The sequence below is a fragment of the Lipophrys pholis genome (assembly GCF_963383615.2).
Source record: "Lipophrys pholis genome assembly, chromosome: 14".
Classification (NCBI taxonomy): Eukaryota; Metazoa; Chordata; class Actinopteri; order Blenniiformes; family Blenniidae; genus Lipophrys; species Lipophrys pholis.
In genome coordinates this window covers 12790241-12808592 of record NC_137633.1, presented here as the reverse complement: position 1 = coordinate 12808592, position 18352 = coordinate 12790241, and the positions used below count along the sequence as shown (strand labels likewise).

The following is an 18352-nucleotide window of genomic DNA, read 5'->3' as shown; positions in this document are numbered from 1 at the left end:
CATATTGAACATATAGTAGAATCAGACATAAGATCCAAACAACAGGTATGTCTGGTGGAATTAAACTTGCACTAAAAAAAAGAGAAACAATTGCTGGCTTAAGTAACTCTTAATAACATGTGTTGCTGTGGATCTGGGCCCCATATAGACTGTTGTCGAAGACAACCAAATGATTATTGAGGAAAGAATTGTGTGATTTTGTAGTAAACGCCTGTAGGTTTGTCACAATGAAGTTTCAATGATCCTCAATGGAGGGCAGAGAAAGGATGAACAAATTGTCTTCCACTTTAAAATTTTAAGAAACTGCAGCATAAGAATGATGACGTGAAAGGCTTGCATATAACCCTGGTAGCTGTGAGAGCAGATGACTTGACGTGAAGGCTTGTAGTTTTGCGGCCGCAGCATTTGTGAACGAAAGGGGGTAATGTGATGAACTGGGTCAGGGTCAGGAGATTACAGGACCAGACTGACACAGAAGCAGAGAATATTATATAAGAAAATAAATGGCAGGAAAAAATATAATTTTCTGTTCATCTGGTCCGCGTTGATCAGTTTTACGGCTCAGCATCAAATAGGGTCCTGAGGCTGTTTGAGTGATGTGGTCAAACATTTATTTGTGACAAAGGGTAACTTGTGAAGACCAGCCGGGGTGGGTGGGGAGCCGGGGACCCCATTCCAGGGGTCATATCCTGTAGTAACAGGGTATACCTTCCCATCCTGCTGATTCTCCATCAAATATTCACCACCTCCTGCAGAGTCAACATTGTAACACCAACGGCTGTGGCAGAGAGGGAGGGCAGACGCAGCCAGGGAGAGATGGGTGGGGGTTGGGGAGGTTGAGGACATTTATAATCCAGTGCAAAGAGAATGCCTGCTCCTATAACCAATCCTCTATTTTGGGAAACGTCTGAATGTCCCTGCTGTTGCCCCGGACGCAGCTGCAGCAAGAGAGTTGGCTTTTCGAGACGAATTTGAGCGGTGCATGGTGGATAAGCCACAAAAACATGAATTCACTGTACATCCATGAAGAAGGGGGTAGATGTGCTTTAGGGGTATGAATAAGGGATTCAGACTGTTGTATTTTAGGTGGGGAAAAAAATAAGTCTATTATTAGCTCCATGTTTAAATGCTGCCAACTGGAGCGCATAGGAGTGTGAGTTTGTGTGCCAAACACATCAACCAACAAAAAACATGAGATCCAAAGAGTAATGTGTGCATGTTCTTCCTCAGATGAGGATTAAATGAGTACACACACTTGTAACAACCTTTAAACATTCAGGTTCATTATTTTTGGAGGTGAAGGGTTGGAAACGGAAACCCCATTCAGGTTTTCCATTTGGAACAACTGAAAGCATCCCTGTCCTTACAACTGACATGCTGAAATGCATGCGCGTGGATACATGCCCCCGTGATGTCTTTGATCTATTCCGTCGTGCCTCTGGAGGCTGAATATGTGTCAGGGATAAATTCTGAATATGTATGAGAAGGAAGATGAGGACGCGGAAGAAACTAGGTTTCGAAAAGTGGAGCATCATCAAGCAGGAGCTTCTATTGATCGTCACAGGAGAGGATGAACCTGCACAGCTGCTTCACCTTCACATTGACCTTTACGTGAATGCCAGTGCGGTGCAGATGCCACGTTGCATGCAAGTCCTACAGTTTACTGTTCCCAGTAATGCTGACATTGTTTTCTTCTCATGTCTGATTAAAAGTCATCCCTTTTTTTTTTATTTTAGTCTGTTCAGCAGGATTGGTTCTGATATAAACAAACAGCCCTCTTAATATGAAGCTAAATGATAATTTGATAGTGTTTAACGTTTTCCAAGACTTCATTGAATGCACTATTAAGTACAACAATGTAATCAGTAACAACTACTATTTTAAAATCATGTTTAAATAACTTATTTCTAAATCATAAGAGTTTGACTGATTGAATGTACATTCTGTGAGAATTATTATACAGCACTTTAATCCAGATCAATGTCATTTATCCGTCGTCGCCTCAGAAGTGACAAGATTAGGGTGCGTTCCCACTTGTTCCCACTTGTTCCCACGTCTGTTAGCCGCATTAGTTCAGCCTAAATGTTTGATCATGGCTTAACATCTCACACAGTTAGAGAGGTTCGTGGACAACCTTCATGCAACCACATTTTTAAAGCAACGTTTAAGTTTTGTTAATCTTCACATGCATATGAAAATCCTTGTGTAGAACGGTGTTGGCTGTAAACACTGTAACACTTAACAGGCTCACAATTGTTCTTCTGGCTTTGACTGCTTTCATCAATGTGGTGTAAAAGAGACCGACCCAAGTGGCGTGTGTGAGTGTGTGTTTGTTTACATTTCTTACCTGTCCATAATCAGTTGTGACCACAAGTGTTCCGTCTGCACAGGAGTTGACGGTGGCGGGAACCAGCTGCTCCTTCTCTTTGACCCAAACTCGGGCCCCCTATATCGCACAAAACACAGAAAACAGACTGAGTGAAAAACACATTTACACTCAGTTTCAGTTGATAATGGAATATAAGGAAGCCTCGAGGCACTTCTTCTAGTTTTCGACTCTATCAAATCTCACCACATTCATTCATATCTGCCACTTCAAAAAGAAGTTCTGCATATGTTTGAAAGGGTAAAAAGGGTAAATTCATGATAAGATTTAACCCTTAATAAAACACCAAATTCTAAATTGAAAACTTGAATTGTTTATGTGAAATCTGTGCTGTTTAGATATGAAATTGTTTCGTCCCATGTGGAGTTTAGTTTGATTTACTCTTGTACGTCTCTGTGGTCAATTACTGTCGTTATACTTTTTGATAAATTTGTCTGAATCTGATCTGACTTTGCCAAAAAAACAAAAACAAAATCCATGTTAACTGCTGATATGTTTCAATCACTCTGTCTGGTACCGATGTTTAGGTCACTATTTACCAATAGAGTATTAAAATGGCAACAGACAATATTGAATGTTCAATACATCAGTTGAAACAATGGCAAGGAAAAGCACAGAACTTTGCAAAAACGTTAAACACTTAATATACATATCTGTTTTTAAATGTTTAAATGATGAGAGAGCTGGCAGATGCCACAGATGTGCATTTACTGGGAGACTAAAGACCAACATCTGGTCCTCCTCCCAAGAGGAAACAACAGTACTCGAAACTCGTGTATGTGTGTGTGCGTGTGTGTGTGTGTGTGTGTGTGTGTGTGTGTGTGTGTGTGTGTGTGTGTGTGTGTGTGTGTGTGTGTGTGTGTGTGTGTGTGTGTGTGTGTGTGTTCGCGCACGCTCAGAGGTCAGAGGAAGTGTGCTCCTCTCAGACAATGTCGTCTTTCATACAGCCGCTGACCTCCGACCTGAAACCACTAAAAAGGGGGCTCAGCAAAACAGAGCAGGATGAAAAATGGTGGCAGAAAAGAAGGCTACAGTTAATGAAGCAATTGAAGCACTGTAAAGATGACAGAATCACCACATGTCCTCTTGTATGGTTTATCGCATGTCACTAATGCTTGATTTTCCCAAAGCGTCAATTTTAGGAAAAACACAGATTTGAGGATCGAAATAGGGAATTTTCTGTACGTATAAGTCCTAATTCATGAAATGAGTACATTTATTGTTGCATTATGGTATGGTGTATCATCCCAGTGAAAGAGGCCAACAGGGAATATAGTTTCCATGATATGACATGCATCAGCAACTATGGTAAGGTATGTGTTAAGTGTCAAACTAACATCCGCATGGATGTGATTCGTCAGTCTATTCATTCATTGATCACAGTGGACAGGAGTCACCATGACTCGTCTACCCATGATTATTTGAACCTCGTCAAATTCAATCAAATCCTTATACCTGCCTATTTTTCTGCTTCTACCACAGCAACATTGAGGGGGGTGTAAAATGGTCTTACTCTATAATTTATCACATCCATTAAAGTGTGATCAGTGTTTTTTCATACCTGTCAGTGGTTGTAATGTTATGGCTGATTGTTATGTTGTTATGTTTGTTCGAAGACATGAGTAGATCTTCAGATATTTCAATATAAACTAGATAAGTCGTCCAAAGCTGCAGTGTTACTTTTGTGTTGTAACGAGAGAAGAATGTTAGTGACATTCCCTTTCTGACATTGTGAAAACACAACGAGCAAATGCATGTGTGGATAAGAACACAACTGTGGGCCAAATATGCAACAAAACTGAACTGAACTGATTCAATTATTTTATATCATTCATCCATCCACTATCAATACACCTCAAATGCATATTTATGAACCGTGAGTTGTAAACTGGGACAGGCTCCACCCAGGCGCAAAATTAAGTTGGGCAAGGTGATATAGAAGAAGGATGAATGAGTGAATGGAAAGGCACTTGCGTTATTGATCATGCACAAATTTTCTTTTGGAAAACTTGAAGAATCTTGACTCAAACGTGTCACTCTAGAGCCAAGGAAGCTGTAGGGCCTTGAAAAAGACTCCATGATACGACAGATGTGTGCATCTGAAAGACGTTAGCAGCAAGGGAAAAACAGAAATGAATTGTTTCAGCAACAGATGGCCCCAAACCCTCCAGCATTCATCCCCGACTACATTTAGCTCTTTCATTTCCCTCCCTTTTTCTCCTGTTTTTCAGCCTTTGTCTTACACTCAATCTTGTACACATACAGCGTGGTGATGACAAAAACACCAGGCATGCCTCAGGCGACAGGGTAAACCAGGCAGAAAGCACTCACACACACACACACACACACACACACACACACACACACACACACACACACACACACACACACACACACACACACACACACACACACACACACACACACACACACACACACACACACACACACACATGGCTGTTGTGCTATATATAGATAGACACACACACAAGCGGGTAGCTGAAGGTAAAGCTTGGGAGGGTAAATGTCTGGTTCTGTTTGGATGCAGACTTTATCACTGCTTACTTATGCCAAATAAAACCTGTGAGCGTTCGTCCTTTGCATTAATGTAAGAGCCTGTTTTTCCTGCTGTTGGCAGCTCTTCCTATGTAGTCCTTTCTCTGGATCCTTTATGTACCCTCTCTACTCAGACAGCCTGCCTTGTTCCTGCCTCCAGCTCATCTGCCTGTAAGATTCCAGCGCAATAAGCCAATAAATAATGACCTCCTCACCCCAAGACTCCATAGTCACTGTTCACCAGTACTTCACTAAACCCTCTTGGAACTGATAACCTGACCTCTGACCCCCTCTTAAACCATTCAGACTGGTGCTCCAAGCAACTTTCCCGCAGTACATAAAGACGCAAACGCAGCATCATCAAAACTTCTAACGTTCACTGTAAACTAGAGCTTAATATGCGTTTCTATTTTACTGTAACTAAATCGGCCTCTTGACCGAGATCGATATGCCACTTCAGGGGCCGAGCAGAACGTAGAGGCGACAGGAGGTTATAAACGACCTGCTAGCATTACAACCTACACCCACCACCACCCTCATAGACAGACTCCCTCCTCCTCCTCTTTATGTCCTCTTCCCTTCCCCCCTGTTCATTACAGGCCCAGACAGTCAGGGATGGCCATGCATGACAACAAACCCCTGTCCTCTATGGGCTAAAATCTATAGCTCCAACACCACGTTTTTAACCCCCCCCCCCCCCCCCCCCCCCCCCCAGTCAGTTTCCCTAAGGCGTCTCACCTCGCTATGAAATTCAAACCAGACTCCAGCCAGTTTCATGCCTCCAGCATCGTCCATCACCATTTCGTCAAGCTCCATTAAATGTCAGGCAGCTTTGATTGCCATTTTAGCCTCAAACGTGACCCTTGACCTCAAGTCTCACACCCTGCCCTACGTTGATGAAGGAGGGCCGAAACACCCTATGTCAAGAATGGAAACGTAGTGAATTTCTAGTTGCATAGTAGGAATAAATATTCAAATCCCTAAATGGTTATCATAATTTCAAGATTGTGATTGCAGTTAAGCTTCATTGAAACAATAATAGCTGAGGATTAAAGGCATTTTTTCTTTCACACATTCACACACCAATGGTAACACCTGCTATGCATGGCAGTTGTACACCATTTGGGGTTCAGTGTCTTGTTTTAAGACACTTTGACACATGGAGTGATGAATATGAGAGAATGGGAATATCACCAACTCTACCAACTGAGCCACAGCTACCCCTAAACAGTACATTTTTCTATATCATTTTAACCTTCATTGAACATAATATGACCTTGGATACTGATGAAATTGTTCTGCTTTAATATTTTTGTAGATTGCTCCAGATCGTGGATGAGACGGATTTGAATGACAGCTGATTATTAATGAACTGTGTCTTTGGCGATTTAAACAAAATAAGGTGAGCAATAGCAGGTACATTACTTTGTATTCCTATTTAAGTTTGTCCTCATGACAATTAGATTAAAATCTGTTAAAAACTGCGTTTTTGGATTAAATGAAAAAAAATTGTTTTGAATGCATTTTAATTCTTTTCATCTGGGATGATTGTAAAAAAATTCAAAAAGTACATCAAAATAGGGTTAGGGGCTGATATAGAAACTTGAAAATGGCATCAAAAACACAGGAGAGAAACCCAAACTGAAAGACAACCACAGAGATGTGGTCATTTCTGTAAATGATGTGGTTCTACAATATATTTATGTTTTCTCAAATAATCCGTCAGTCTATCACAGAGATTTTGAAAAGCAAAAACTGCAAAAGCTCATTAAACCAAAATGAAAATCCTGGATATCTAATAATCTTTCATTATCAAACACAGAAGAAAGCGTTCAGCCCCGACAAATGTCAGCCGGGCGTGCCTGCATGTATGTGTGTTGAAGGCCTTGTTTCTATTCTGGCGATTACATGGACGCCTGTGCCATTTCATTAAGGCTTCACCCTGGAGACAGCGTCTGAAAGACCCCCACCTGCCCGCTGGGAAACTCTCACACCCCAATAAACACAATGCACACAGATAACTCCTCACTGCAGACGTACATACGGCCCATGTCTGCAGGCGTACACATGTTATAGAGAGAAATACACATTCAACAGTCACTCAACTCGTGGTGCTCAACCGAGCATCTGTAAGCAAAACTCAAAGAAACAAACACAAGCAGTGCTGCATACAGATGTCAACAGCAGGAGCTCATTATGCTCTGAAATAATATCCAGCATGATAGTATAATGAACAGCTTTTCTTTTTCCTAATTTACAGCAGTTGTGAATGACCTGTTTTTACACACACACACACACACACACACACACACACACACACACACACACACACACACACACACACACACACACACACACACACACACACACACACACACACACACACACACACACACACACACACACACACAGGTGAATGAGTTCATTGACTTGTATGTTTCTGGTCATTTTCCTTGATTTTTACAATGAATATGAAATATGTTATGCAGCTCTAGTGTTTAACACCATCTTCTGAGAGGAAGAGGTGTTTGCTCCAGCTGCAGAGGAGAAAACGAAATCAAGGACTGAAGCCAGAGAGACTGAGAAAAGGAGAAGATGAGCAGTGGAACTGAAATCTGTCAAAAGTATCCAGAGTACAAAATGTTAGAGGGGAGAAGGTTGAAGTTCACACAAAGTGACAGAAACAAGACACGTATGAATAAATGATGATGGAAGCAGCTGACTGGTCAGCAGCTAATGGTAGAAAACTAAACAGCAGCGTGGAGGCGGGAGGGCACCGGAGCGTCTCCAGAGACTAAAGGTCAGAGGTCAACATAGACCTTTTCAAATGTTTGTCTGCCACTTCATCAAGCTACATCTTTAACACTATTCAAACAACACCTAACACACGTACATGAGATTTTTATTGCCTACACTCACTCTATCCTCCATCAGTTTTAACTTTAATTCCAGAAAAAGAGATCATATTTCACTCCACCATATTTGTTTGGAAAGCCCCCAGTCCTCCACCCACACAGCTTCTGCGCTCTTTATACTGATGGATATTGGGTAGCAGAGTGGTTGTAAGTGCTTAGGAGAGTTAATCAGGTGAGAGGAGGAGAGCCATTATGGTCTTTGACAATCACATGCAGAGAGCTAGTTTTGAACTATAATCGATGGTATATGGTTCTTCCAGCCTTGTTATGTAACGTGTTCTGATGTAAATGGCAACAATTAGAAGTGAAACTCATTCAAAAATAAAGCATTACCCTGTTGAAGTAGGGAACCAGCATTGAGCAGTATTTGTGCTATACTTTTACTGCTGTTTCTTACATTTTAACAAAATAATCTCTATATTGAAGAGCTTATGTTTTAACTAGAGCTTTGATTCTTTTAGTTGAATTTACATTTTTGTCAGTGCGTGTCTCCTCATCATCAAGACCGGTATCAACTTAAATACACAACATAGCAACAAATCAACACAGTAAATGTGAACGGTTTTAACTTGTTTTAACATGTAGGGTATTTTATACATTTTGCTTAAATAAAGAAGTTAAACCTGTACTTCAACTTTTACCACATTTTCTTTAAACTAGTATATTTACTTCTACATAAAGCAAACTGTGTCGCTGTTTTTCACCCTTGAGGATGATTGAAAGTCTCTTCAAAACAGAGCGAAGACTGACATTTGATTGTGCATCTTTAAAAACTAAGTGGCAATACCATGGTGCAGTGGGAAGCACTAAACAGCTGACAGTAGTTGTTGGTTGTTTGGTGAACCTAATCTGCCTGTAGGTGTGAATATGTTATTTAATGATTGGTTTGTTTTAATCATTTTCTTACACTGAAAAATAATTTCATGAAATAAAGTTTAAAAAAACCTCTGAATCAATTTACATATTTGTGTCTACATGTGGTGTAGTGGTTCGAGTCCAGTGTTGGAGTCTGCATGTCCTCCCTGTGCATGCATGGGTTTTGTGTGGGTACTCCTGGTAATAGGGGAAAAAGTCTTAATTGAGCGGAGGTGAGTGTGAGTGTGTGCTTGCTGTCTTGCTGTGTCTTGCCCTGGATAGACTGAGTGTATCCTACATTTTACCCATCGCAAGCTGGGATTGGCTCCAGCCCCCTGTGATACTGATTTGGATAAGGGCAGCACAAACAGATGGATGGATTATAATCAAAGACAATATTGAATCGTGACATAATTTAAACAAACGTAAAGAAAAAAAAGTGACAACTCGACCCAGCAGTTTGAGGCGCAACTTTTCATGGCACAATGATTACAGGTCGGTATCATTACTGCTTGGATGCAGCTCCTGCAAACAAGCTGTGTCTGACTATTTAAGTCTCATAATTATCATGTCTCGCCCCCTCTAAAGGCATCAACCTTATTGACTTTGCTTTTAGGACAACAATAAACATTTCTGTCTCTATCAAGTTACACCGCTTGTGCGAACTTACTCTTCTCATTTATGAACAAAATGAACATTTTGGATCAAGCAGAGTTTTAAAACCAGCAGGAACTCCTATTTCACGCCTAAAGAGCATTTAAGAGTATGTGAGTGAACTTAATATCAAGCTTGCAACTAGGTATTTAGATTTTTCTTTAACTAGTTTTCAGTGGCATGTTGCATAGCCATAAATACTCCAACGGAAAACCCCTGTGGCCTTCCATGAAAGGTATGAAGTAACTATAAAGAGAATTTTAGCTCTTCCATCTTCCTTCTGACATGATTAAGAAGAAGCTGTCTGATCAGTGGCCTCAGTGCAGCCAGGCCAGCCGCTCTCATGGACCTAAACTGTGTCAGTAATATTCCATTATAGGTGATAATTCAATCAGGACAGCGAGGCTTTCAGCAGATTATGGCAGCTGGAAGGAGTGCAACAACATGTGTGTGTGTGTGTGTGTGTGTGTGTGTGTGTGTGTGTGTGTGTGTGTGTGTGTGTGTGTGTGTGTGTGTGTGTGTGTGTGTGTGTGTGTGTGTGTGTGTGTGTGTGTATGCGTGTGTGTGTACGTCTGTCACCCACTTGCACAAAAGTCACATCTGTCCCTGAAAGAGGTTACAGCTTAAATGCAATGCAGCAAGTATACAAAACAAAAAGCTGGTGTATAATTAAACCAACCTAAATAACAAATTAAAATTCATATTTTTTAGGTTATCAGTAAACATCGAGCCAAAGCTTTATATGACGGCTTATGAACTGACCCCATCAGAGGGAGCTGTGTCACTCTTCAAACCATGCACATTGCTGATGCCCACACTGTGTATAAATACAATTTCTTTCTTCAACTAACCTTTTTCAATCAATAGGACCCTGAAATTACTGGTGACCATCATACTGCCACTCACTCTTTGGAAACAGGTGACAGGATCAACACAGTGACTTCCACTACTCTTAATAGTAGCACTGCATGTTCTTTCATTCCCTTCTAATCTTTTACATGACCATCAACCATGGAAAAAAATCCAACACAGGGCTGACGCAGAGACAGACTCAAACACACCTACGGTCAATTTAGAGTCACCATTTCACCTAAAACCTGTATTTTTCTACTGTGGGTGAAATACTCAGAGATAATCCCACACTTGCACAGCTAAAACATCCAAACTGCACAGAAAGGCAATCCAGCAGACTCGACCTGGGGATGACAGCTCACCATGTGGATGCTCCCTTTCCTTTTAATCGGACTAATTAAGTATATAAAGGTTGTAGTGTTTGTTATGTTTGTTTTGTCTAATAAGCATATTGTTCCAGCACTCCACACTGTTTTGTTCTCTGTCCTTGTTCATTTTAATTTTTTTATGAGCCCTTTTTGCCCTGAAAAATATATTTCTGAAGAGATCTGATTTGAAGGATCTATACATTTTAAGACATTTTTAGTATTTTGGAATTCAGCATTCAAATTTGCATGCAACATAGATTAGATGGCATCGATTAAAATATACATGTATTATTAATCTATGTAAAAGCTTCAGTGGAACCGTTAAACACATAAAATATTTACTCTTCACTTTTGCATGTCAGAAATATATTGAACAAGAGAAATATTGTGATAGGGCGTGCAGTGGTTAGCACTCTGGCCTTTCAGTGAGAATATCCCTGGATCAAGGCATGTTTTCATGTTGTGTGTGATGGATTTTCACCGGGATGACCGTCTTCGCCCATTACTATCTGGGATCAGCGTTAAGTTGTATCTACTACACACATACTTTCATTAGCTATTTCCTCTGCTTCCATCGATACTCATCCATACTCTTTACTGCTTATCTAATGGAGGTAGAGAGGGCTGGAGCCATCAGAGGGCCAATGGCATCATGGCCATTGCAGCGGCAGGCTAGAGATTAGAGATTGGTGACTTGGGGTTGAAAGTTCACAAGTTTGAATCCCACTGCTTGACAGTTTATCAGTGTGGTTCCTTGAGCAGAGTCCCTGAATACAACCGCTCCCTGGGCACTGGACCATGGCAGCTCCTAGTATGTGTAGATGAGAACACAGTGTGCACATGTAAATGGGACCATATACCTTTAAAGCATTCAAGAACATCTTGTAGCCATATTAAACAATCACAAGAGTTTCCTTTCTGAGCGCTGATATTGTATGCAATCACCTGAACTTAACCCGACTCGTTTAACCAATAATAGATTTCTGTGTTAAGCAAAGGGAATTACTCAAGAACGTATCAACATTCTAAACGTCACACCTTCTTTCAAGCTGCAGGTTATCTCCAGGTGATTGTTGTTTTTGGTCCAGACTCTTTCTTTCCCTGGAGGAAAAATCTAATTATATTGATGAAGAATTTCATGGTCACTCTTTGCTTTAATTAGGATTATTGTGTTTTTAACCCACATAATTAGCTTCCCAGTTCATTTTTTTTCCAACCAAGAGAGCATCTCCTCCAATTTACAAACACATTTGGCATTCATACACATACACAGAGAAGTCAGTGGGTCGAAGCTCCCTCACTCAGCAGCTGTGCTGATACAGAAGTGCTCTGAATTATAATACGCTTTGTGTGGTTTTATATTTGGGTACTTCATTGTTATTCTGTAATATCTGAATCTTTGGACTCATAACCTTTTGACCTGCTTTCAAAAACAAACACGAGTGATTTATCCAAAGTAACCCTGATCAGAGTCAACCGCCACGTTACAAAAAAAGGATAAAGGCTGCAGATAGAGGCAGCTGTTAATGGTATTGTGTGTGTGTGTGTGTGTGTGTGTGTGTGTGTGTGTGTGTGTGTGTGTGTGTGTGTGTGTGTGTTTTATGTGTTTTTTTTTACAGTGCAAAACCTCTTTGAGCAGTCTGCTAATTATCACATTCTCTCTCATCTTGGATTAAACTACAGTCGCACACCCCCACCCCCAACAACACCCTGGCAACAAGGCTCCACGGCAACAGTGTGGAAACAGGGCAACCATGGAAACAGCCTCTCCTCCTTGAAGCATCGGAGGATGCTGGGAGTTGGTTTTGGGTGTAGAGGATTGTGGGATATGCTGTCCGTTGTTGTTCTATACCAGGAAATGTCTTCATTTATATCAGATGCAGCGTTTTATTGGTCATTGATAAATATCAAACATGGTAATGTATTTGTTATCATGTAAAAGTCTCTAAACGAACCATATTTACTTATGTTGCAGTTTTCTATGAAGTAAACATTAACTGAAAAAACAATATAGCTATTGCTCTTTATTTTGTTAAATGAAAAAAAAAAAAAGTTCAAATACTTCATGTTTAATTTGCCCCTAATTTGGTGATTGATGATTCTGGAAATCACTGATTCTTGTATTTCTGTCTGTCATAGCATTAAAACGTCAACATAATGAGATCAGGAATGTTGCTAAGTAATGACAATAAAATAGGAAAATGTCATATTGAGTTTTATGAATTCGCTACTAATCTGTAACGCTATTCATTGAGATTCATTGAGGAAGCATGTACCAAACAGTGCACTAATTATTTGATTAAATTAATGGTAAAATAAATGTGTAGTATAATCAGTAGTTTCAACCATAAAAGCTGATTTAAGTCATGCAACAGGGTACAGTCTAACCCAGAACCCCAAGCATATTCATACTTTATCAAAGAAATATCTATTCATCTTCTGTACCACATTAACCAGTTCAGGGTTGCAGGTTTGTCTTAGCCAACGATGGGTGAAGGCAGAGTTCACCTTGGACAGGTCGCCAGCCCATCACAGGGAGAACACAGAGAGACACATGGTCAAACTCACACTGACCGGTGACAGGTCCCAACATAAATATTTGTTGTTCTCTAGCCAGTCGTGGCACCTAAGTCTTCCTGAAATGTGGGTCAATTTCATCTCAGCTATTTTCTAACGGGAGAGTAGGATTCTAGGAGATTCACCCACTGTAATAAAAAAAAAAAAAAAAAAAAAAAAGCGTAAAAGCGATTTAACTAGAGCTGTATCCTCACACCTACACATGCAGACGAAAGCAGGACAAGAAGAAAAGAAAAAGAGGAGGGAAAAGAAGCAGAAAAAGAAAGAGGGGGAAGGGGAGGGAGACTTACAGAGAAAGTGGTTGGTTGAGCGAGATGGAGAAGCACCAAGAGAGTGGCCGCAGGGAGGGAGAGAGTATCAGAGGAAGAGGAAAAGAGAGAGAGAGAGAGACAGAGAAGCAAAGCTGATGCAGCTCCTGAGCAGAACAAATGTGTTTGGAGCTGCTGAATATAGGTCACACATCTCCAGCGACTGTTGCCTTCCCTCCACTGAACGAGCGTCCTGCATTATGCACTTCACGCAAAATCAACAATGTAAGGACACAGTTCATTTGCTCAACCAAATGTAGCCCATTGTTTTTTCAACACAAACATATTTGTGCACAAGGAACACTTTTTTTTTTTTTTTTTAAATCGCATGACACTTAATATTATCAAACTGCAATTAGGAAGATTAACCACTTGGATATTTGTTGATGCATTTAGATACAATTTTTGTGGCTTGTACGTCCAAACACCCACTCACAATGCTTCCAGATTCAGAATTTTTTACTACAGAGCAAATGCATTGCATGAAAAATCAACATCCAAGTGAGAAAGCTTACGACTGCTCACTGTATGGGATGTTGTGGCCACTCAACAAATTGCAGAGTCGTAAATGAAGATTTATTTTGCTTGTAAATGACTCGGAGGAGAAACACTGAGCAAGACATGGAGGACAAAAAGAGAAAATGAGATTGGATTCAGACACGGAGATGGCTAAGCTGCTCTTTCTACAGTCACACCTGTCTGTCTCTTAGCGGTTATCGGTTCATCACTGCTGTGCACCTGCAATTCAAGTCCAAATATATCACACACACACATCAACTCCAATGCAAAATAGCCCCCTGAGACCACATGTCATCCATCTCATTCAGTCACACATAAAACTACACAGCTATTCAGTATCTTAAGGTGCAAGAAACATATATTACACTGCACAGGTGCCGTTTGCACACAAGGTCATGCAGATGGTTTTTAGTGCAACTCCATCAGTCACACAAACATGTGTCCCATTCACAAGTTCTCTATTCCTAACTTGGGAAACTCTTTACTACCAGATGTTGCATGCTTTTAATATAAAGCTTCAATCTCACTGGATTGTGACAAATCACAAAAGGAAAACAAGTTTCCAAAATATTTGCACAGGCCTGCAATTTCCTTGTGTGGCTCCCAAAGCATCACAGATACATAGTTCACATTCTGAATGTTTCCAAATTGAATGGGGAGCGACTCCTTCTTTATCGAGTAAAAAAACAATTATTTTAGAATTACTGTTGTGCAATTGTTGCACAACATTGATGTGTCTATTGTAATTTATCGTTTCATCCGGAAAATGTTGCATGATGGTTGAGCAAGTTTAGAGACACACATCAGATGGGATTTATACTCAAATTTTTATAATTGGTGAACCTTCTTAATTTGCATATTTTCTCTTTTTTGTGTGTCTTAAACTATTTGCACAATAGTGAGATAGAAGCCAAAGACATGATATGGTCAGTTTTTATTAGAAGACTTAGATATTTCCAATGAAACTGCACGAATACTTTCCAAAACATGTTTTACCTACTTTTGCTACCTAAATGTGTCCACACTGTGATGTAGTGTGGTTGTGGGGCTTTTTGTTTAGTTTGTGGATGGACATGTTCTTATAGTTCATCTGTAGGTTTTTTCCGGGCACTTCAGTTTTCGCTTTTGTCCAAAACATCCATGATTGTGTTATTGGTTTTTCTAAAATTGTCCATGAATCGAGCGATGTCTGCTTGTGGCTCTCTCTGTTTTAGGTTCAAAAACCTTTATTTTTTTGTAGAATTAATTGTAGAAATAATTATTTCACAGGTTTAATGAGAGAATATGTGATGGAGTAAGTTCAGGAAATTCATCCTTGATCAACGTGACAAATTTTCCGGCAATATTGTTGATCTTCTTTTTGATTTTTCCTGCTGCCACTTCCAATGTATCAACAGTAATATCCTTTCATAGCTCATTTTTTGGCGTCCGTGTCGAGAGAGGGATTGATTTTTGTTTGTATTTAGAGCACATAGTGTCACTGCAACTCCCATATTCCACAACTAACCAACCCAGTTCGAATATGAGGGGATTATACAGTAGCCTAATGCCACCTGACATTTCATGCTTGGCTGGCTGGCCAGCGATCACGTTTTCTGCCTGGGTTGAGACAGAAACAGAGAGAGAGAGGTCAGCTGTTCACGCACCGGTTTTAGAAGATGGAGTGATAAATGTAGGAATGTAGGGATGCAAGAGTGATACATGGAAAGACGGTCAGAGAGAGATTGAAATTAAGTGGACGTGGGACCAACACCTCCCAAGTGGATTGATTACTCAGCTCCACACTGCATTAAGTCGTTTTTCTGGTTATCAAATGAGCAGCTCAGGCAGGACGGCTGGCCCAAACGTTTTAACCCAATAAGTCATTCCATTTTTGATCATTCGGTGTCTGTGCTTTGTGGGGCTGCAGGGCTGCTTATATGGTGGTCCCTAAATCAATGCTATGATCAATATATTACATACAGAATGAGGGGAAATGGAGCAAGAGAACTGGTTGTTGCAAGGCTTGTCATGCTTTTCATGCAGTTGTTGGATGCTAGTTCTGAAGTGTATGACACGTAAATGTTTCAGCAAAAAACTGGCTGTCCCTCACATAAAGAGAAAATTAGGATTTTGCATGGGCAGGAATGATATCAAAGGGTCTGATACTCACGTATGCCCACACTTATACACACAAACACATGCACATGCACACTAATAAGTGGCATGACATCACTGCCAATGTGAGAGGCATTTAAACCCATATCAGATTAACTTAAGATGGGGGAGGATAAGTAGCTTGGAGAGCACAGATACATGGCATCACTGTCGGTAGACAAGACGAGGTCCATGAGGCGGTGTGTGTCAGTGTGTCTGTGTCACAGCCTGTAAGTGTGGAGCAAAAAGCAAATGAAGGCAGGGAGTGGTAGTAGGCTTGCATCCCTTGATGGGGGTTGCCATGTATGGAAAAGAAATAAAGCAACATAGGAGGCGTGTGGCCACCGTTCTGGGTCCGACAGGAGACATGAGATTGAGTCTGCCATAGCAAAACATGTAAGCCTAACATGTGAAAAGCTTTACCATCGGTAGTGGCTGCTGAATTAATTATCTGATTCACCTAGCATTTAATTAGGACAGCAGTTCATTTATTTCCTTTCTGCCTCACTCATTCATTTTACCTTCACACACACAAACCAGTTATCCCTCATCCTGCTCCTCCTTCCACACTCCACTTATCCACCCTCCTCCTCCTCCCCTTCCTTCATCCTTAGGTACCGGCCCATACCCATCCATGATCCCATCCCTATCCCATTCAAAGCGCAATAAAGAGCAATGAAAGGGTCCCTTCACAGTAGCATGGTGTGAGAGGGCTGCTGCTGAAGGCCAGTACGGTCTATCCTCGTTTAACAGATTGGCTTTAATCCGAGAGCCTTATGGATGCAAAAGCCCGTGTCAGCTTTCGTTTGGCCAATTTTTAGCGGCTCTGCTCTAAATTAATTCACCAAGGCGCGCAGCCGGGCCCTGATGCTCTGCAGTGATACTGAAATAATCAAAGTCTTTCTCTTTTTTAAACCAAATATGCACATATACGTGGGACACAATAAAGGCCTAAGTATTTCATGTGGTCCTTTTGGGTCTGAGGAGGAATTAATCCAGACGAGGGAGGCAAAGCAACACCTGCCATAACCGCACGCGCAGTGAATCGAGAAGAAAAAGCGTAAAAAGCATCACGCTGTGTAGACATGCATCAGTGCAAATCCAAGGCTTTATCACGCCGTGAAGGCTTAGTCTGTCATTAATGTTTAGTTTGTTAACAGTGACACATATCCTCAATGGCTTACCTCTGTGAAAAACGCCTCCATCCTGCCTACACCTCCCTGGCGACGCGCGCCCGGCCCGGCAGAGCGCAGACACCGGCTCCGGTCTCCGGTGCGCAAATCTCACCGACCGACGGCTCGGCGTGTTTGTCAAGATGGGGGAAAGGTAGCGGTGAGTCCGTGCTGCTGTTTCCCATTCAACGAGCGTTGCTTTTCATATCCGAAAAGGTTGTAATTGCTCAAACACACCTCGGCGGCGTCCGGGCTCTATGCGCAAAAAGAAAACTCACATGAGAAAAATCCAAGACTGCTGTAATGAAACATTAAAAATGTCCACGCCGGGATCCGTCGGAGGAGCGCTAATTGAAGCGCCCCGGTTTTCCAGGTCTGCCTTGTTTCGGTGTGTGTCAGTGAGTATTGTGAGCGTCTGTGCAGGGGCGTGTGCGCGCGAGCGCGCATGTATATGTGTGGGTGTGTGTGTGTGAGCTTGTGAGCTTGTGAGCATGGTACGTGGGGTTGAGACAGGACCAGTCCGGGGGCAGAACGTGTTTGACGTTGCCCACCGCACACACACCGACGGGGAGGTGCAGAAACCGTTTCCTCCAATACAAAACACACGTTTACAGCAGCTCACACATGCAGATGTGAAAGCAAAGCATAAGCACAGCTGTGGGCTCACTGTTTATGGTGAACCAACATGTAGATACTTTACTTGACAGGAAAAAAAAGGAAAGAAATAAAAAGATTTACGTCTCAAATACTCCTGCAATTGCTTCAGTCAATCATGACAGATGGGAGCGGCTGATTTGGCAGATTTACAGGTGTCGATCCTCAAATGCTTGTTACTGCAAAAAAAAAAAAAAGAAGAAAGAAACAAGGTTTCAGTTTTTTTACAACTAACGTTTCCTTACATGATCATAATATACTCAACAGTTTAGCTTCCCAATTCTTTTTCAAAACATAAAGTCCATTGTAATAGAACACAAACGAGATCAACTTACTTTGCCTGACAAATATTACTGAATCAGCCTTCTCCATAACTGCTACAAAAAATTAGAAAGTAATC

At 41.2% G+C, this 18352-nt stretch overlaps 1 protein-coding gene across 1 annotated transcript in view; it reads right to left on the bottom strand.

Annotated features, from left to right (window-relative positions):
- The window catches only part of myo10l1 (myosin X, like 1), a gene marked incomplete at its 3' end in the record, with an annotated part of 47034 nt that extends 29330 nt beyond the window's left edge, over positions 1–17704 (bottom strand). Inside the window, exons 1-2 of the mRNA XM_080480142.1 lie at positions 17311–17704; positions 2348–2446 (exon numbers count right to left, since the gene is read on the bottom strand). Coding sequence (XP_080336268.1) covers positions 2348–2446; positions 17311–17331 — 120 coding nt within the window. The 5' untranslated portion in view covers positions 17332–17704. The remainder of the gene's footprint in view (positions 1–2347; positions 2447–17310) is intronic.
- Positions 17705–18352: the final 648 nt, after the last annotated feature.